The sequence below is a fragment of the Rousettus aegyptiacus genome, unplaced genomic scaffold (assembly GCF_014176215.1).
Source record: "Rousettus aegyptiacus isolate mRouAeg1 unplaced genomic scaffold, mRouAeg1.p scaffold_m13_p_11, whole genome shotgun sequence".
Taxonomy (NCBI): Eukaryota; Metazoa; Chordata; class Mammalia; order Chiroptera; family Pteropodidae; genus Rousettus; species Rousettus aegyptiacus.
The window spans coordinates 12,601,507-12,623,754 of NW_023416286.1; the positions used below are offsets into that span (position 1 = coordinate 12,601,507).

At 29.8% G+C, this 22,248-nt stretch overlaps 1 protein-coding gene across 8 annotated transcripts in view; it reads right to left on the minus strand.

Moving 5' to 3' along the window:
* Window positions 1-347: 347 nt before the first annotated feature.
* POSTN (periostin) overlaps window positions 348-22,248 on the minus strand; it is a 34,222-nt gene continuing 12,321 nt past the window's right edge. Inside the window, exons 8-23 of one of the 8 annotated variants that reach the window (XM_016123471.2) lie at window positions 21,816-22,028; window positions 21,124-21,258; window positions 19,873-20,021; window positions 17,910-18,046; window positions 16,901-17,031; window positions 16,259-16,389; window positions 16,051-16,153; window positions 15,533-15,600; window positions 14,805-14,850; window positions 12,048-12,128; window positions 8,466-8,555; window positions 7,737-7,826; window positions 7,012-7,089; window positions 6,541-6,624; window positions 2,162-2,203; window positions 348-1,122 (exon numbers count right to left, since the gene is read on the minus strand). In XM_016123471.2, the coding sequence (XP_015978957.1) occupies window positions 1,085-1,122; window positions 2,162-2,203; window positions 6,541-6,624; window positions 7,012-7,089; window positions 7,737-7,826; window positions 8,466-8,555; window positions 12,048-12,128; window positions 14,805-14,850; window positions 15,533-15,600; window positions 16,051-16,153; window positions 16,259-16,389; window positions 16,901-17,031; window positions 17,910-18,046; window positions 19,873-20,021; window positions 21,124-21,258; window positions 21,816-22,028 (1,616 nt within the window). In that variant the 3' untranslated portion in view covers window positions 348-1,084. The remainder of the gene's footprint in view (window positions 1,123-2,161; window positions 2,204-6,540; window positions 6,625-7,011; window positions 7,090-7,736; window positions 7,827-8,465; window positions 8,556-12,047; window positions 12,129-14,804; window positions 14,851-15,532; window positions 15,601-16,050; window positions 16,154-16,258; window positions 16,390-16,900; window positions 17,032-17,909; window positions 18,047-19,872; window positions 20,022-21,123; window positions 21,259-21,815; window positions 22,029-22,248) is intronic. The other 7 variants (XM_016123472.2, XM_016123474.2, XM_016123473.2 and 4 more) reach the window with 7 other exon arrangements.

Consider the following 22,248-nt stretch of genomic DNA (forward strand, 5'->3'; position numbering starts at 1 on the left):
TTGTTGACATTCTTAGGAAAAAAATTATTTTTCTTCTCCTTTTCTGTGCAATGAACTCTAACGTTACTTCACTCCTAGTTTAAAGAATTTCTGTGGCTTCTCCTATGTCTGGCCCAATCTTAAGAAAAATTAATGTACTTGTGCTTGTATAGTGCTGATTAAAGGTCATGGTGTATTGTGGATTATTGATGATTTGCCTCTTTACCCTTCAAGGACAGTAACTGTCGAGTTAATCTTTTTAATCTACAACTTAGTACAGATCTGGGGTTATATTATGTATTCACTTCATCATGATTCTTTATTCACATAGTATATTTAAAAATTAAAGAAACATTAAATTTATTTAATTCCTTTAATGAGTATTTTTATTAAAAGGAGGTATAAAGTCTCGCTGCCAAGTCCAAACCTCTTATTACCTTAAACTTTGAGTTTTCTGAATTACCCAATTCGAAGTAATTCTCTTTAAACCTGAAAAATGGTTTTATTGAAATGTTTGAGATAAAAAATATTATTGCAAGAAGCATAGACAAACATTTCAAGAGTACAAAATCAGTTTTAGGAATAACATAATTTATCAGTAAACCAACATTGCATTAGAAACATGCAAAACATTTTGATATGTTTGTTTTTTAATACTAAATACTCTTTTTTATAACTTAGCTTCCCATGAGGAGGTAACTGGTTGCATGCATTTTTTTTCTATCCACTATGTAAAGTCAAGGCTCAATCTACTCAATGGTATAACAGTTCACCACTCTGAGATTTGAATTGTAATAAATCCAGTGATAAGGATTTTCTTCAATGGATCCCAGAGTTAGCTAGAACTTTTAACATCAAGATGTAAAAGCCTGTAAGGTGTTCTAAGTCCCTCAGTTCCCATCCCATAGGAGACTAACCCCAGAATTTCCCTCAAGTTTCTCATTTAAAAAAAAATTCTATTTGCTTTTATAGTTGTTCAATAATTGCTTTTTTGTGTGTGCTGATGATGGTTCATTTACTGAAGTAAAAGTAGCTCTCATAATTTTCTTTTAAGATCAGGTTATTGATTTAAGGCTTTATAAACTTTGTAGTCTGGTCTGGATTTTCATTGAGAATGACCTTCTCTTGATCGTCTTCTAGATCCTAATTAAGAAAAAGAGAGAACATATAGATTGTAAATGTTATGAAATTTTAGAGTTTACAAATATGATATTCTATGAATAACTATATCTATAAAAGGCCATCACTTCTAGTTGTAATAAAACTTTAGATGGTTTTTAATATACTTCATTTATGATGCTGAAATCAAGGTTATCCTGGGTTTAAAGGTATATGTAAATAATAATTTAAAGTGATGATTTCAGTTCTTCAGTAAATTTGAATAAACTCTTCAATTAAAAGTTACTTGTATAATTGATTATTTAATTTCAAATATCTGTATTGAATTAGCTTAGAATCAGATATGCCCATAATGTATTTATAAGCTGTGTCACATCTTGTGACTATTCGAAATTGTTCCACTATTAGAAGCTGTGCCACATCTTGTGACTATTTAGAAATTCCAAACTTGTAATTTATTCTAAGTTCTACAAGAGGAATTTTGGATTTTTGAATGTGTCAAAATATAAGGTAACCTAAGTGGGAGATTAGAAAATGCTTATAAGCATAGTTGTAAATAATGTTGTAGTGCATGGGTTATATACACATGTATATAATCTACGTATTATATGAAAATTTTGTACATAATTATATAACATTTTCTTTTTGTGTACAGCTTTCCTTTATGCTTCCAACTGTAGTCTCATTTCAAATAATAACATTTAACAGAGTTTAGTTCCTCCAAAACCTACTTTTACTCAGCTCTGATATTCAAGGATTTCTTTTCAATTTAATTTTACTTGAGTCTTCCTCAAGGGTTCAATATATATAGCAGTTTACATGAGTATAATTGTCTTTCCTTTAATATTTGTTATTCTTAGATGTTACTGAGAGTGCAGAACATGAACAATTTATTTTCTAATTCTTGTCATTAAAATACTTTGTCCCTATATTCACTAACTTTTCTCCCTGACAGATGGAAAATTCCAATAAAATACATTAAAGTACTCTCCTTTTCATTGGTTCCTCTTAAAATAACAAAATAAATGTCATATATGCATATTACTATAGTTAATACATTTACCTTGAACTCTTTTGTTGGCTTGTATCTTCCTCACAGGTGTGTCTAAAATTAAATAATTGTAGTTAGAAAAAAACTTTGAAATTATGGCTAAAATCAAACAGGAGACCATAGTTGAGTAAAAAAGTATAAAGCTTAAAATAAACATCACTTAAACATGTAGATTTTCTTTTGGAGTAATAATAAATTTCACAAACATGAGACTTTTGCATGGGCAACAGACAAAATGAACACTTGTTCTCTATATAACATGATGAATGTGCACTATTTGCCAAGCATATTGTTTCATTATGGCATTTGAAACCCCATATAATGTGCCACTTTTGTATAGAGTCAATCATTTACAGGAGGTTTTCATTCTTTTTTAAAAAAGCATGACTTTATGATTAAAGTATGTTTAACATTATATAAAGTTTAGCAGAAGTATCTTCCCAGAGTTATCAACTCATTCCTATTTGTGATGTATCAGACTTCTGCCCCCGTAAATTCTTATTGTAAATTAATTCATGATTACCTTAGAGTACACAAGGACAACAAAATACCACTGGCCTAATAACTCTAGAAACATAATAAACAATTCAGGAAATGTATGCCAACATATCCCCCAATTTAATTCCAATCCCATAAGACCATTAAAAAAATTAACTAGTTGAAAATAATAAAAGCTTTCACATTTAAGACTTTCAGGTGTCTATCACTATGAAGTTTTTGATTATTATAGTTGTAAAATATTTCTCAATTCCCTTGTCTTTTAATTCATCAGTAAGACCAAGCTGGTAGGCCTAAAGTCATATTTTCACTCTGTTGTTGAGCATTTGCCATCAAAGAGGTTCCTATGGTGACTTCATTTTTCTCGTTACCTTCATTTTTTCTCCAAATTTTGACTTCTTGCTTTTTATATATCATCTATATTAGACAATTAAGTCAAATTTTTATATATATATATATATATATATATGTTTTTTTTCAATTCTCTGAAAATCCATAAAATGTAAGGCATGAAATTGTCACCAACAGTAATTTGAACTGTATGACACCAAGTAAAAAAGAAATGTTAAAAATTTTTTTGCAGAATTCTATTTCTGTGTATGTGACATATTTTCAATATGTCTTCCCCCCCCCCCAGAATATAAGATGTGTAACTGTATTAATATCATAATAAAATACAGAACTTCAGAAAACATTAGATTGGACAGTGGGGGAAGTTTATTGAGATAGAAAAGTCTGAATTATGAAATATGCTCTAATCAATATACTTTCTTTAACCTCAGATTTATTTGGTAACACAATACGGCTTATAAAATGTATTTGAAAAAAGATGGATCCAACTTTTAACTAATGAATCAGACCATTGTATATACTGGACATATTAAATTCCAAATAACAGTTAATGTATAATTTAATACAAGATCATAAAAGTATTTACAGCATTGCTTTTCAAAACAAGCACTTACACTTGGATTTTCTTTCATACACTCGTCAGCAAACAAGTGATGAGCAGCCCAATAAGTAATTTGTTAATTTATTACATTTTGCTATGATAATATTAAAATAAGTGTTTATTGTAGCAAACGAACATTTTAGAAGAAAGAATGAATAAAGTGCACAAAATCAAATTTCTTCTCAGTGGTTCTCTGCTATCTCAAAATGAATGAGAATTGTATCAGGTCACATTTAGAGAAGCAAAATGTGCAATGATAAAGCAATCACAGAAATGATGCCAATAAAGTTTCCTCTATAGTACATGGTTTATGTGGTATTGACACATGCAAAATGCTTCAGCTCAATTATTTGTAATACTTCTGCATTTTCAAGTGGTTATTACTTTGGGAACTTAAAATAGGGTGTAAAATATTACTTTATTGATGAGGTTAATGTTAATTGACAATAATACTGATAATAGCTAAGATCACTGAGAACTTATGTGTGCTGGGCACTTTTCATATAACTTGTTTAGATGTAGGTTACATTACTGTCTCCACTTTTCAGAAGAAAGGATCAACTTTCTTAAATTAGTTTGAGGTGAAGGCCAGATAGGGAGTCATATCAACAACCTGATCGCCTATATGCTACAGAGCCATAAGTCTTTACTTGTTATATTGGCAAATTTGTCAAAACCTTCCAAAATGACTTTTTTGGTTCCTTTCTCCATAGCCTGATCTGCTCTCTTAATTACTTTAATAGTTTCAGTAATTGGAGTTTTACCTAAGAATGGAAATTTTATGCATTTTGTGAGAACTTTTTTTTTTTAGTTAAAGGCCCTGAAGTATTTTAGTGACAAAACACAATATTGATACCAAAAGGACCACTTAGCCATATTAATAGTCATGACTCACATGATTGGGTATATACTCAATTCATTAAAATGTACTATATGTACCACAATATGAGCAGTTCAGATAGAAAGCTCAAGCTTAGAAATATGACCATAGTTTGACTATAGATCGATCATCTATATTTTCAATGGAAAGAAAGAAAGAAAGAAAGAAAGAAAGAAAGAAAGAAAGAAAGAAAGAAAGAAAGAAAGAAAGAAAGAAGGAAAGAAAAGCCAGTTCTGCATGATGTAATGTTTATTCCCACTAGTTTCTTTGTAAATTGGTGTCTCTTTGGATCTAGCCAAGAGGATACTTGTAAATCAGGGATGACTCAGTTCTATTATAGGAATGGAAAAAATAATTATAACATGTCCAAGCAATATCCAGATACTAGTAGATATATTGATTATACTGCTAAAAGAAATCCTTGGAAATGTTTAGATAAAAATTTATGGTGTGGCATTGTGGAAAAAGATGTTTTATAGATATTTAGATAAAATATATTGGAAACTAAAGAAATCAGCTTCTGTGATGAACAGATACAAGAGTTAAGGGAAGAGTCCACTAACTAAGAATAGAATATCATATTCTTAAATTGTAGTAAGTATATCTTTTTTTTTTTTTTTTTGGCTGTTATTGTTCATAACAAACTTAGGACTTATTAAAGAAAGAAAACACACTTACCTGAATTTTAAGCTTAAATAAACACAGTATAAATAGGTAAATTACTAATTGATTCATTCTCTTAAAAGCACTAGCATTCTACAAAGCTGCTTACTATGGCAAGGACTGAAAAAAAGAATTCAATTTAATCTTCATAATGTCTTTGCCCTTCCCTCGAATTCATGTGTTTATGAATATGTTAATAATTTGAGATAAATGAATGAATTCTGTGTTAGATCTCACAGAAAACTTTGGTTCCATTATGGCTTTGGGTGTATCATATACTCCCTGCTGTCTGAAAGGAAATCTTGTATTTTTCAGACATTTGTCTTTCTTTTGAAGGGAAAGTCAATCATTGTTTGAATAAAACTTATTTATTTTTACTATTGCTGAAAAGTTTTAACACTATGTGAGATTTATTTATATTAAACTAAAGAATAAAGAAACAATAATTGCTGAAAATGCACATGGTCCAAGATATTTTACATCTTCGTGGACATAGTGATACAATTTTTAAAATTTTAGGCAGAAAAGCCATCTGGACCATACTTTGGGTAAATATCAAACTTCAGTTGTGTTTCTCAATTCATAGTATATTTTAAGGAGCATATCTGAATTTTCTATGTAATTTAAAATCTTGTTTTTCTAAAACAATATGTCATTTAAATAAATCTGTTGTTAATAAAATGGACTAGAAATTCACTTATTCAAGTAAAAATTATTCAAATTAATTTATAAAATTACTATTTCTTTGAATAATTACTGTTTAGAGTTTGCATAAAATTTAGAATTCTTTTTTTCTCTTTTGCTCTTAAAAGTAGGTCATCTTAATGCCATAGATAGAGAACATTCCATACTTTAAAGGTTAATATTAATTTCATATGCAAAATAATTTACATCTCCAGGCATAGATTATCACTCAAACTGTTAGAGGAAACAGATACTCATTCCAAAGAATGTAGTTTTAGGAAAGAAAATTACTAAATGCACTGATTTTACCTAGATCTATGCACTTAAAGAATCCATAAACATGCCTTTTATTATTGTTGTGGGGGCAGTGAATATATTTTTTTAATATAAAAGTATGTCAATTTAAATTTGTTTAGACCACCAATTTGAAAAGTGTTCCTCTTTCATATACTTAAAACATCCTTACAATTATCTGTATCAAAGCAAAAAAAATTATTCATTGCTCCCCAAGCTTTGTACCATAGGACTTTTTAAAGACTGCTTAAACTAGTAATTATTGCTTTATAAATATTAATTAAACTACCATTGAACAAATCAGTCTGTTAAGACAGCACATGATACTATCTTTAAAAAAAATCTGAATGCTCAGTCTTTAAAAAGTTGAACTCTATCACCAGAACCTGTTAACGTGTTAGTTGTTTCCATTTTACTAACCTCCCTGAAGCAGTCTTTTAATTTCTTCATCTTCGAATAAATGACCATCACCACCTTCAATAAATTTGGTGACCTTGGTGACCTCTGAGAGGATACATGTATATAGCAGAAATTGGTTTATGTAGCATAAAGACAGGAGACTTGATGTGTTAAATAATGACATCTGCCCAATAATGAATTCCACACCAACACTTGGGTCTTTCTCAGTTTTTAGTGCTGTTTTTTTTTTTTTTTTGATAAACCAATTTTCTTATAAAGCTGTTGAACAACATATAGCAATTATAAACATAATAATCAATATGACTGCCATTTAAATTTCGTTCTATATCTTTGGATTTTTTCCTTGTGTTGGTATAGAACTTAAAGAAATGACATAGAAGAGAAAACATGAGGCCTCAAAGATTATTTAGACTTTGATACAGATAGATTAGGTAAAGTTATATCCGTATTTATTTTTTTTAGAATGCTGACCTTCTTGCAACAATTTCTTTAGAGTTTCTTCTGTTTCTCCACCACCAGTAGTAATCCTAGTGTATTTTATTTCAGGACCTAAGAGAAAGGCAATGAAATAGGTCTAAAACAGGAGTAGGCAAACTTCCTCTGTAAAGGGCCAACTTTGTAACTGTAATAAATAGACACTTGGTGTTCCAATAAAACTTTATTTACATATGTAGGTGACTCGAGCCATAGTTGCTAACTGCTTGTTTAAACAAATATTTATAGAATACTTATAGAAACAAATACTTATAGAATTCAGAATTTTAGCTAATTTAGCTAATTTTGCTAATTTGTTGGTGGGAGACTAATATAGAGGTTTACCAAAATTGTTAATCAATTGTTTTATACAAACTTCCATATATTTTGGTACATAGATATGTAGACATTAAGATTAATGGAAAAATATAAGGAGGGAATGGTTTTAATTTTAGGAAATAATAGTGTATTATATAATATGTATACACACATAATAAAAACAAATACTTATAGATTTATCTACAAATTTCTAATTCAGAGAAAAGCATAGATTACTTATTTAGAATAATATTATGTCTGCCATGAAGAAATGAAGTAACTTCAGTAACCACCATAAAAAATGGCTCAGTTTCTCTAATGATTCTTATAGAAATATTTCAGGATTCACTATAATTTGATCTGTATAACCTAGGCATAGCTTCATGCATGGTATTAAAAATTACCTGTAATGATTCGTTCTTCCCTTGTCTCTTTTTCAGTTATTTCTACAGGCACTCCATCAATGATTTTGGTGTATTTCTTAATAATTGGCTCTGAAAATAGGGGAAGAAAAATGAATTTGATTTATCTCCTTATGGTGTCTAAACCTTCATAAGCTAGACACTTTAATGGTATTTCTCAAAACAATACTATTTAGAATGAAATCATAACAACAGAGGTCTAAAAGGTACTAGTTATGTCCTGAACCTTGGGTGAGGGCAAGAACCAGCTGTCAAGCTAACTCTCCATGTCATATTTGTTTTCTGATTGTGGAACGAATAATGAGAATCCAGTAAGTTCTACATTATTAGAATGAGAATCCTGTGATGAGTCCTCAAAGTGGCTAGTCAATTTTATGCAATGGCCATTTTTCTGCTAAGTCCAATATGTTCTTTCACATTGACATTATTGTTATCATATTTCATAATTGTCATGGCATAGGCAGAGGTAATGACAGTTTTATTGAACATGATAACTTAATGGTTAAATTAATTCCAAATAGATCCATTAAAAGGTAAACAATATTTTATTTGATGGGCTAATAAGAACCCATTACTAAGAAAAGTATTCCCACAGTTCAGATAAAACAAAAGCCCAGAGAAAATATCAGATGTTCAATATATTTAAACCAACACTATTTTAAAATAATCACAGTAATCCTAACCAGGCACTATGAAATATACATAATGTACCTCCATGGATCACTTCAGTTACTGTTTCACCTTCTGTGGTAAGTCTGAATTTAGGTTCACCTTCGATTTTCACCTTTGTTATTGTGGGTCCTGAGACATTATTTTAGGAGACAAATTATCATGTTAAAGTAGTACTTTAATTTTACCGAGAGGGAATTTATTTTACCATTTTGTGTTTTTCGAACATCAAAGTGGTTTCGGCCTTTATGAAATTAGTTTTAAACATTTCCCATTTTCTTCAAATTATGTAGTATTTATGAGAACAAATGATTCAGTCTATTGGTGTGTTACTAAAATTACTTTCATTTTTATTAGCATATAAATTTATACGTAAATTCATCCATTCATTCATAGCTATAAAGTATGATCATACAAAATATATGTGAATCATACAGTATGTACAAATTTGAGTTGTTCTAATAAAAATTAGTCTAGATCTTACTTTACCATACTAAGATTGTCTATTACTCCTTCCTTATCAAAATTTTAATTTAATATTAATCACTCAGTATCTTATGCTTTTTATCTAACAGGCATATGATTAAATATTTAAAAATTTTAATTTTATGCCTACCTTTAAGATACTGAATTTCAGGTTTTGTGAGAAAATAAATTTGAGTACTTACCTTCTATGTAAGAATGATGCAAAAATTTACTAATTAAAAATTAAACAGTCCTTCAAATGCAAAGTTAAATGAGAGTTGCATTTGACCTACAAAATGATTTTACTCACAGAGAAAATCATTTTGAATGTTAGAAAGCTGATTACTACATTAGTTAATCAAGAATATTTCATAGAGAAGAAAAATAATGATTCAGTACATTTAACTCATACTGTAACACTCTTCAACAGTTGAAACTATATTTACTTTGAGAAGATTTATTTGTTTGCCCCAAAATTGTCACTGTACACCATTACCCAGAATGAAATAGTCTAGAATAATTAAAATAATGAAAACAAAAGTATAGTTCTTTCAAATAATAAATACTTAACACCATGATATTTGATCTATGGGCTAGGGGATATAGAGTATCAAAACATAAGGCCAAGTTTTTCAGGTGCAGAAATTTCAAAAGAAAGTATATTTAAGGAATTTAAGAACAGGAAATGTTAATAAGTTATCCAAATTGACATTTATTTAACAGAACCTAAACTGTTATTTCAGAAATATCCTCTATAGTTAAGCTCAATGAAGTCAGGGTTTTTTATAATTTTTTTTTCATATTTACTTCTAATACCTAGGAGAGTAACCAGCACAAGAAGTTCTCAATAAGTATGTGTTGAATTGAATTTCAGTTAATTTATTCTTAATTCCAAAATCTGGTTAAGTATCTTTTTTTTATTTAAATAAGAAATGTCTCAAAATTGTGTCTTGGAATCTAATTTATTTAATGAGAATTCAAGAGTCATCAATGAATGAATCTGCAAAATACAGTGAAAAGGAAATACCAGTAGCGATCTTAGAGCTGGGAAATTGTAAATGGTAGCCAAGATTTGTTTCCTTCATTATGTTGTACAGAAGTAAAATTTATAAATTTTTGAACTAAAGAGTTATTATTGCATTGATGACATGACCATATTTTTTATCCTTGTTCTCTTTATAGGAAAAACCCAGGTAGAATTAATGATCCACTGTGCTCCTGACTGAAGAAAGATTAATACAATGGAATCCCACTAACAAAAACTAGGAAGATAAATTGTTTGAATAAAGGAGCTTTAAAGAAAAGATAGGAATCTTTGAAAATAAGAACAGCACATGTGAATGATTTCGATATAGAAGCTGTATACTAGTAATTATATAAAATTTTAGGAAATCCACATATACAATGGAATATTTCTCAGCCATAAGAAAAGATGAAATGCTGCCATTTGTGACAACATAGATAGATCTTGAGATAATCAGGCTAAGTGAAATAAGTCAGACAGGAAAAGTTGAAAACTATATGATTTTACTCATATGTAGCATATAAAAGTGAAAGCAACAAACGAACATAATAAGCAGACACCCATGGACATGGACAGTTAATTGTGGTTATCAGAAGGAAGGTGGGGAGGGGGGAAGTAGATAGAGTAAAAGGTATCAAATATTTGGTGATGGAAGGAAATCTAAATTTGAGTCGTGAAAACAAAATGACATATATGTATGACATATTGTTGAATCGTACACTTGAAATGTATTTTATTTTATTAATCAATGTTGCCCCAATAATTTTAATTTAAACAGGTTCTTTTCTATAAAAAATGTTAAAGGGATATTTGTTATTTTTTCTGATAAAAATAAACTCTAAAAAATTTGTAAAAAAATTTAGGATATCTAATTTTTAAAAACTGTACAAAAATTTTAAAATAAAATTTATTCCCAAGGTTCATTTGATCATTTTTCATTAAAATATCATTTTTTAAAAAAAAATTCTGTAGTTTAATTTCTTCTTAAAATATCGAATTCTTTTCATCAATATATAAATGCAAACAAATGACCATATTATAGTATATTTTTTTAAAGCACAAATTTCAAACAATACCTCAATTTTAGGTCTCATAAATGAGTAAAAATGTAGATAAATTAGCTAGGAAATAAACTTTTATATATGTATTTCAATGTCTAAGTTTCGTAAGTCATGGCTAATTTTTAAAGCAGTAGACAAAAATATTCAAGTATTTTCCATCTCAATTTACAGAATATTAAGAAATACCAAAATCAAAGGTAATTTAAAAATCTCAATTAAGACTAAATTGAGAACAAGGTCTATTTTTTTTCTCTATGGCAAGTCAATACATTAAGATGTTTACGCATGGAAATAAAAACATCTTAAGGTTTAATCCTTAGTGATAATTAACATATTAAAATGCATGAAAAGAAGGTGGCATCAAGATGTTGAAGTTGGCTAACATAGACAGTAGGTGTAGAGAGAACATTATTTAATGTTCTAGTCTGAAATGTCAGGAGAGATACTTAACCTATGTATATAAAAATATGTATGTTCTCATATATATGAGTTCAAAGCTGGAGTTAAGGATTATAAATTTGACTCACTGTGCCAGCTACATATTCCCACTTCTCCATCTGGTAATCTAATTTCAAAATATATTATGTGTGGTTATAATTTTAAAAGTTTTCATCAATTTACAGCTTTCTTTGTGCTTTCTTAAGTTGTTGAGTGAAAAATGCCTGAGCTTTTTGGAAGAGCTTTGTATAACAGTACTAAAGGGATCCATGTGGAGAGATTGGAAATAAAACTACAAAAAGAATATACTCTGGAGTCTGACTGTAGTGAAATAGCTTAGGATTTCTTTGTTTAGTGAGTATTGGGTACTAGTGCTAATGCAATGGCCAATTATGTTTATTTGAAACTATTGCTCTGTGTCAGTACAGAACAAGCAAATGTACTGAAAGTATTAGGAATGCACAATTTACTCTGTTAAATAATTTGCATTCCACATTCTGCAATAACATGAGCATGCCATTGGTATAGAAATATTTAGCATGTTAGTTTTTTAAAAAGAATGTAGATACATTCATAGAAATCAGTCCGTTATACAGATTTTTTTTTTTCACAATAAAAGGAACCATTGATTTTTACCTTCAGTTTTGATAATAGGCTGAAGACTGCCTTCAATGACTTTAATTTTTGGTTCCACAACTTTGGTTATAATTTTAGTTGCTGAAAGTATAGAAAGTGGAGCATAAATAATGTTTGTATTAAAAAAAAATCACAATAATTTTTTTTTTCTTTGTTGGGTACTCAGGTATCTGTTATGGTAATATGTTCGGGCAGTCAGATACAGGAAATATTCATAGCGGTATCTTCTCATGTCCAGATGGTGAACTCTGAAGTCCAGTGACTGGAATTGTTCCAGTGAAATATAGACTCACTAAGTGAGAAATTCTATCTAGAAATCTATAATTTTTAACTACACCACTAAAGCTCTTTACCTTCTTTTGTACTTCTTGAAAATATTGGCTGCATAGCAACAGAAGACAAACATAATTAATTTCATGCAATTCTTAATATCTTAAATTGCATTGTTGAATTCTTTCTTGATTACAAAAAAAACACTAAAAGAAAAAGACTCAAAACATTTTTCATGCATTTTATAACAGTAATGTAGAAAGGAAAATATGAAAAATAGATCAGTATACTTAAAAGTAAAAATAAGTTTCACCCAGCCAGATATGAGAGCTATGTATGCAACAAACAAAATATGATCAGTATTTAAATTACAGGCTAAAATATGTTTAGTTTTCAGTATTATCATTATTATCATTTAAAAAAAAACCTTAAAGGTATGTGTTTTGAATGTATGTCATCCACCCAAATAAGATAATAATATGAAAAATTTGTTTAAGATTGCATCCAACTATTTGGTTGGCTTCAATTCTACAGAATAATTGGAAATGAGCTTCTGGAGCCATACAATCAGAGCCACTAGCTTTCTATCATTTCAAATTAGAAGCCTTAAAGGATGGTTCCATAGATAATAGGCGACAATAAAGCTAACTGTTCAAATGTAACAAATTACGTTAACACTTTAGAGGAGAGATGTTAGCACAGTTTGGCTTTGTATCACATTCTCACCTCAGGTTTCTGGGATGTTTAGCTGCCAACCTTTTTAATTAAGTGGGTTCACAACCTGAATTGTGACTGTTTCAGTCATATCAGATTTTATATTTTGAGGTCTCAAATTATAAAGTGCTAAATATATATCAAACTTAAGTATCTAATTATTGATTCTATAGGAAGTCTTACTTTAGAGGAACCTTTCTATGAAAGTCAAATGCACAGGTCAAATCCATGGGTATTATCAAAATAGATTAATTACTTTTATATTAAATTTCTAGTTCATGTTAAGGAACTTTAAGTTCAGAATGTTTAGTTGGTAGTTTGGTTTCAATCTTGCTTTTCTGAGGATTTAAACAGTTTTGACAGGTCATGGGCTAAGGATTAAATATTGATTTTATTCCTCGTCACCTCAAATGTTATATATTTGACATACTAAAGTGCATTTCTTGCTTCCCTCACCCCCAAGCAATTTAAAGTGTATGGTATTTGAGGGAAAACAATAACGTGTAGCAAGGAAATTAAAGTCAATAAAAGTAACATAAAAATGAAATCTTTGGTTTAATAAGTCTCTACCTCTAGTTGAAGTATGCTTCTAAATCACAGCATATTTATTTGAGGTGTTAAAAAAATTGACATCAGAATGTAAATCTCAGAGTTGTTTCAAGTGCTCTGAGTTGGTAGGTGAGATTCATTAGACTTGCATAATTTCATAAAGCATAATTTATTCTCTGAGTGAGGATCCAGTTTCAGTAGAGGATAATAAAGGAATTATGATGTGTTGTCATTGTAAGCAAAATATTGTATTGACATATATGGAAAGTGGTGGACTTATTATGGATAAGGTAGAAAAAGTAAAGAAACAGTGTAGATATATACATCTTTAGTGGTGAAAAATGACAAACATTTCTGATAAATAGTACTCATAATGATTCTTTGTCTTAATATATCTTTAACATTATTGTATACTTCCATTGTAAAATTTATACCACTTTGAATTATAACTATTCCAACTAAATCTTTAAAACAGTGCTGAGCTGGCCTGATACTGAATTCATATACATTATTATTAAATGATTGAAATCAGAAAGAGCAGCAGACATTTTGTTTTGTTCCTTACATTGTCTTTACTCTTTTCCATATTTAGTGTAAATCGTAAGAAAATTTTTAAAAATTAAATAACAGGATGTTCATGGTATAAAATAGAAGAATTTTCTAGCCAGAATAAAGTTAAAAAAATGAAAGTTAAAATAATGTTTTAGCTACTGGTAAATTTTTGCATGCTTAATTGTAGAGTCAAAACAAAATGCGTAAAATTTCTGCTTTGAAAGCTAAAAGAAATAAAGAAAAAAGACAAAGGAAGAAAAGTCACATTGAAAAAGAAATACCACAAGTTATATTTATGAGAATGAAATATTTTTTACTATTGTAAAGTAATAGAGTTTTAATTTTGATAATCTGGTAGTCAGGAATAAAAGGACCTTGGAATCTAAAACTTTTAGTTTCATCACCTGGCAAATTTTTTTCTTTGTCCAATTTTGGATGGAGAGAGAGTTTTGTAACCACCAAGTCATACACATTAGGGTTCTTTGGCACACTGTCTCCCATACTACCCTGAGATGACTAAGGGCTTGAGGGTAGCCTTATTTCAAGTGGGATGAAGTTTGCCATTGTTTGGAATTTTAAATACCAGACTATCAATAATCTTTATTTTAAAATATAAAAAAAATTATTATTTTAATTTTGCCACTTAGTGACAAATATTCATTTAGTACTTACTGTAGACAGTCATGGGGATTTCTTTGAAGGTACTACCACGAACAAACTGAAAATAATGTTTATAATTAGAAACATAAAACTTAGTTGTTTTACTAAAATCACGGCAACACTTTAATTCTTACTAAAGTAATTGATGTGAAGCTACAATTATACTTAACAGAAATGAAGTCTTCATATGAAACATCTAATTTCCTGCTATGGTGCAAATGACATAAAAATTATTGGATTTGTTACTCAGTCCCAAAATTTATAGAATAGTTAAAGTTAAGAGGATTTATAAAATAATATTTCATATATTTTGATACTATGAGAATAAAAAATGCAAAATATTCCTTTGCCTTTAACTACTGTGAGTAGTGATAACTTTTTAAAGTAAATATTTTACTTTTTTTCACATTCAGTAGCAAAGATATTTGATGATAGAAAGATTATAGATTTTTTTAACATCTTATCTGCCTGACTGAACTATAAACTGCTTGAATAAAGGGCCATATCTGATTCAGCTTAATATTTCCCATAACACTTAATACACTGTGTGGCTCCACATAGGTTTTAATAGATATTTATTGGATAAAACCATATCAAATTATGTCATTTATTTTTAGATGGGCCAGTAATACATAATCAATGGAGAGCAATTCAAGGTTAATATGCATCTACTCATTACTGTATACTTTTCTAGTCTCTTATATTCAATACTTTAGAAATAAATTCAACAATGTTCTGACCTTAATTTGGATGTATTTGATCAGTTTGTTAAGTATATCCAACAGCTGATTATTTCCAATAGGTGTGTCTATGAAGAGGAATATTAAGTTAATATTGACAAGTATGTGTGAAATAAAAATATAGATTTCTAATATGATTTCATTTATATGCAGAATCCAAGGAACAAAAAGAATGAACTAATCAAAAACAGACTCACAAATGTAGAGGACAACTTGGTGACAACCAGAAGGGAGGAGGGTTGAGGGGCTGGAAGAATGGGGTGAAGGGTTAAAGAAGTACAAATTAGTAGTTGATAGATGGTCACGGGGATGGGGAACATGGCATAGGAAATGTAGTTAGCATTAATGTAATGGTTATGTGGAGAGCCAGAGGAGAGAGGGTAATTAGGGGGATTGTTATAAAAACTATACAAATGTCTAATCAATGTACTGTATATTTGAAACTAATAAAATATAATAATATATATACATATTTCTATTAAAGATTTAGTCCATTAATGAATTCAATGATTACGAACCTGCTGGATAGAGGAGTTTATCCACAACATGAATGACGCCATTTGTTGTCATGATGTCAGATTCTTTTGATTTCAATTCATTCACCAGAAGTGTATCATTTACCTTTCAAAACAGGGGATAATGTCAATGAGAATTTGATAATAAATCAACTTTAAGATAATTAAATGATAGATTAACACTATCATAATTTTATTCTAGAGAACGTACTCCTTTCAGATAGATTTTACTTCCTTGTGTAGTCTTCAGAATGTTAGTAACACCAGGTTCGAATCCCTTTCCAATGAAAACTCCTGGTGTTAGGTGATAAAGGATGATGTTTTGAAGAGCATTTTTGTCCCCTAGGGTGAAAATATATATATTTATTTAATAACATATCATCTTCTGTTGACACTTTGATGCTATGAAGACTAAATGAAAAAAATATTTCTTCGTCTTTAACTATTATTTCCACAATGTAATTTCTCATAATGTCACTGTTCACTTAAGTTGATATCAGTGCTATGTCAAGATATGCAGTCATTTCAATCAGTTCAATCAAAATATTATCCAACTAACTGGGAGGGAAAAACAAAAAACAAAATATTTTTGAAAATTTTCCCTTCTTTGTCACCTAATTGTGTCAACTTAATAGAAATAATGAACATCTAACCCAACATGACAATATGAAGTTAATTAAGAAAATTAATGAGTGACTCTCCATATACTCCAGGTGAAATTAAAGAAAACTAAAGCTAGACAAGAATATGAAAGAGGAGACATTTTTGAGGCTGATATCTGGGCAAGAACACTTGAAGAGGAAATGAGATCCTGAAATCAAGGGGCAAATATCTGGTATTCATGTTTGCTTACGAATCAGAATTTCCTTTTCTTCCGTAGTCATTCCCTTAAAGGCATCATTAGTTGGAACAAATAAAGTCCAATCCCCAGGTTGTGTCAGGAGCTCTTTCAAATCTGCAGCTTCTAGAAGGCTGAGGAAGATGCTAAGCAGGAAGAGCATGTGTTTGTTTTGTTAGATTTATTTTTAAATTAAATTTATTTGGGTGACATTGGTTAATAAAATTACATAGGTTTCAAGCGTACAATTTAATAACACATCATCTGTATATTGCATTGGGTGTTTACCTTGCAAAGTCAAATCTTCTGTCACCATATATTTGAACCTCTTTGCCCATATCTATTTTCTTTCCTCCCCTCTTTCCCTCTGGTACTCACTAAGCTTTATCTGTGTCTATGAGCTTTTGTTTCTTGTTTGTTTGTTGCTTTCAGTTTTACATCCCACATATGAGTGAAACCATATGACTCTCAACTTTGAAATTTAGATTTAGGTCTGGTATACTCTCCCACAATGCATGGAATAGAATAGAATACATGTATTGCAAAAATCATGAGAAAATTGTTCATGCATTTTCATGTTTCAAATGCAATTTACCTGTTAAGAAAGTTTATCATGGGGAAATTATTTAAATGTACATGTGACTTTTAAATTTCCTAAGCCTTGTTTTTATTCTATGAAACAAGACAATGTCACAATTTATAACAAATAAAAATCATTTTTTAAATTTAATATTTTACAAAAGTCTTTACTAGTATATATTACATTTAAAGAATTAATTATAAAAACAAGGAATAGTTCAGTTTATGAAATTGTTTTTTTCAACTACTAAATTATATTAAAGTGTATAAAGAAGCAAAATAAAGTTAAGAACATATTTCAGTTTTGAAAACATTTGCATAGATTTTTTATTCTAAATTCTGTTCTTAGCAATACTGAATACTCAATGCATTTTGGAATACTAACTGTGAAACAAACATTATAATAGCTCTCATTCTTTTGTGAAAGTGAAGCTAATAAGCTTACCTGAAGCGTTTATCTTGTTTTAATTTTTCATGAAGGGATTTCTCTGCTGGTTTGATGATCTCTTGGAATATGTGAATTGCACCATTTCTTCCTTGCTTGCTTCCTCTCACCATGCATGAATTTTCAATGCAGACAGCCTAGCAAAGAAAAAAGATACAGCTGTCCATTTCCTTACTTGAAATTTCCAATGTGGAAAGAGTCAATTAAATTTCTAAATTGACTCTTCTAAGAGGTCACCTGACCTCTATGGCCAAAGAAAACAGCTGCTCTTCCCTGTTTTTAGGATCTTGCACCATCTGACATCACACTTCTTATTCAACTTTGTTTTCTACCACTAGTTAAACCACCTTGTGTGTCAGGCAGGTAGTTTTGTCAGTAAATAACAAAAGTTTCACAGAATTGCACTTCAACATTTTCCATAATTCTTCTCCATGTTCTAATCATTTTCCTAACCCTTTTAGGAAACTTTCATCATTTTACTCTTTAGCTTCCTCTTTCACCATAAAGTTTCATGTGATCTTCAGAAATATTTACTATATTTTATTGACTGTAAGATCAATTATAAGTGAAATTATTGATTTAGGTATAGTGTTTTTGAACAAATATGTACAATTTAAAGTTCAGTCTATTTTCTGCATCCTTTAAAATGTGTGTAATGAGCAATTGTTGGGTATTACATTCAGTTATAGGTAATGCTTGACTTTCTGTGAAATATAACTACAGCTGCATGTGCTGCCTGGCCTGAAACTGAACAGCACCACTGGTTACACTGTAGTTTTGATAAGCAATATTTTCTAGATTTTTTTCCTCAGATAAAGTATATTAGAACCATTCTATAGCGTTCAGAAATTATTATGCATCTATAAAAGTTTATTTGAAAGTTATTACAATTCAGTTCCTGAATTGTAATCTTGCAGTAAAAGATCATCCTACATATTTAATCCTATATAACAATTACCATGTAAACTTAAAGGACTATAGATCGACATACGGATAGCCAACAGACATATGAAAAGATGTTCAACATCGCTAATCGTCAGGCAAATTCAAATCCAAACTACAATGAGATATCATCTCGCACCAGTCAGTATGGCTATTATCAAAAAGTCAACAAGCTGCAAGTGTTGGTGAAGATGTGGAAAAAAGGAAACCCTCATGCACTGTTGGTGGGAAGTGCTGTACCCACTAGGGAAAACAGTATGGAGATTTCTCAAAAGTTATGGAAGCCACCTAGATGTCCAGAGCTAAGTGGATAAAGAAGATGTAGTGTATATATACAATAGAATGATATTCAGTAATAAAAATAATAAAATCTTGCCATTTTTGACAACCTGGATAGAGTTAGAAAGTATTATGCTAAGTAAAATAAGTCTAAAAGAGACAAATGCCATATGGTTTTACTTACATGTGGATTATAAAACAAAAACAGAACACATAGAACAAAACAAAAACAGACTAATAGAAACAGAAATCAATCTAATGGTTTCCAGATGGAGGTGGGATTGTGGGATGAGTGAAAAATGTGAAGAGAAATATAGTCAATAATATTGTGATAAGTTTGCATGGTGATAGATGATTACTAGACCTAGCGTGGTGTTCACATTGTAAGGTATATATACAAACTATTCTTGAATTTTTAGAAAGCATATTTTATAGGAGTTTTAGTAGTTTCTGGAATTGAAATAATTAATGCTTTAGAACATAAAGTTATTTATAATAAGATTATAGTGCAAATTTTCTGCTGTCACCAAATTTTCTGAATTATTAATACATAACACTTTTTGTGTAATTTCTCAGTCTTTTCATACATGTTACTCAGTTACCTGATCTTCTTATGCATACTTATCATTAAAATCACATAATAATTCTGAGAAACAATTGTTGTAACAACATTCTTTCACAACATTCTTTCATTTGACACTTAGGCCAATATGGATATTTTATATTTTTCTGATTCACTTACTGTACGATACACGAAGACTCTGAGCTGTTTGCCTCCAATGGTTTCGAGTTTTTGTCCATTGTAAAGCTCATTAAGGCCAACTTTTACTTTCAGTATGTGATTCTGCAGAATTAATTTAAGAAGGCGCTGGTCCATGCTCAGAGTATCATCTATAAATAAATTTTTAAAGAAAAAGATGATTTTATATAGAAAGCCTTTAAGTTTCTCCTGGTAAGAGAGAATATTATGAAAATAAGTAATTCAATACTATTGATATTATGAATTTTACACTCATATATGACTCAACTAAGTGTTGAAGGCAATGAATTTTATGCACGAATAGAAACTCTATGAGCTATTTTATCAATTGATTCCAAACAATCCAAACAATGGGTTTCATTTCTGTGAGGGCTACATAGTTTTAAGTGGTCTACGGCTAAAGTTCAACTGTAATGCTGGTCAAGACATTTTCTCAGAATTTGATATCCATTAGTCACATGAAAGACTACCAATGTATCATTTATAAATTTATCTTTATTACTGAAAAAAATCAAATCACACAACCTCTTAAAGGAGGGTTAACATATGGACATTGTTATTTCAAAGAAGAACAACATTTCTAGGAATTTGAATTTTTTATTAATAATTTCTATATTGCAATTTAGTATTTGAAAATATGCAAAAAAGCAATGCTTATTTGTTTTTAATTATTAAATTAAGCTAATGATTTATATATATCTTTGTGAAATCACTTTTCTTGAAAAAGTGGCAGGTAGCAGTAATCTAAACACTGTCCTTGAAGAACAGTTACTAGGTAAAATACTTATAATAATAGTTTACATCTTAATATGGAAGTATGTATTTCTTTGTTTTTATTAATTTATAATCTAATATCTTGTCAAATTCTGAGATGCAAAATACCTATTTATTCCTAAATATTATTATGTTAGTGTTAAATAAAGAAATCAAATTTATTTTTCTTAAGAACCATGATGTATGTTGGAAATATGGTTATATTTAGAGAATAACTGAATATCCATTACCACAAACTTTCACCCTACAAGCTATTATCTATTACAATGAAATGTTTTGAAATAAAGGACATTTTAATAGAGACTACATAGTGTTAATAACTTGTGTGTAGCCAGTGCAGAAACTAATCAAAATCTTGTAAAATGTCTGTTGTTTCTTAATGCATACAATCATGGTGAAGTACAAGAGTGTGTTTGGTTGAGGGGAGGGAAGGCAGAAATGACAGTGTCCAGTACATACCAGAAAATGCATTATTTACAGGTGCCAGCAAAGTATATTCTCCATCTGGTCTCAGAGAAGATGCCAAACCTAATTGGGCCATGAGGTCTGTGAAAGTGGTTTGCTGATTTCCAGCCAGTTCAATAACTTGTTTGGCTGTAAAATAAACCATCACCATCCCCCAAATGTCATCATTGTTATTATAATCATCATGAAATTAGTAAATCAATTATTGGCTGTTTTCTATAAGCTGTTTGCTGACAATGTGATAAGACATTCTGCTTGTCTCTAATAAGAATTCCAGCTTCTCTTTTTGGGGGTTGATAATCACGAAATATTTCAGAAGGAAAATGTCTTTCTGTCTTCTTAGTTTGTTTTCTTTAATTTTCTATTGCTCACCTCTTGATTCTACTCTGAGCACCATAGCTCTTTCATTTATACAAAGCTGACTATTTGGTTATATCTTTCTTTCTGTTTTCCATAAAACTGGTTGTATGAGAACTTTTAAAAGCAGTATACCTAGAAAACCAAGGTATCATGTATGAAATGCCCATGATGACACGGGCTACATACTTATCACTCACCTCCCTATTTACTTTGTGTTTGTGTTTCACATGCCCTTCCTTATATTACACACTCATTTTTCATGGACTTACTCTTGAGGCATCATAACTGATAAAAAAAAAAAAGTAGAATATGAAACTATTGCTCACCAGAATCAGGAATCAGGACTTGATCAATCAAATGGATAACACCATTGTTTGTAACAATATCTTTTTTGTTCACCATTTTGATTCCATTTACTGTTATACTATCACCATCACATCCTATCTCAACTGTGTTTCCCTCCAGAGTCTCAAAGACTGCTCCTCCCATAATAGCTTCAGAACACTGCAGAGTGTTTAAAATATGGTACTTCATGAGAGCTAGAAGACAAAATAAAGAGAGCAAGCATTCATATCAAGGGAAAAAAGCATTTTACCCTTAAAGCCATGTTTCACTGTGGGACTAATTACTCCTAACAAATATAATACATAAGTAAGATCTAAGGACTGATGAAAGGTTTTTAAATTCTCTTTAAGTTCTTGGATTTTTTAAAAATCAACTATATTGCAGAAAAAGCTCAGTTAAGTAGGGAGTAAGAAG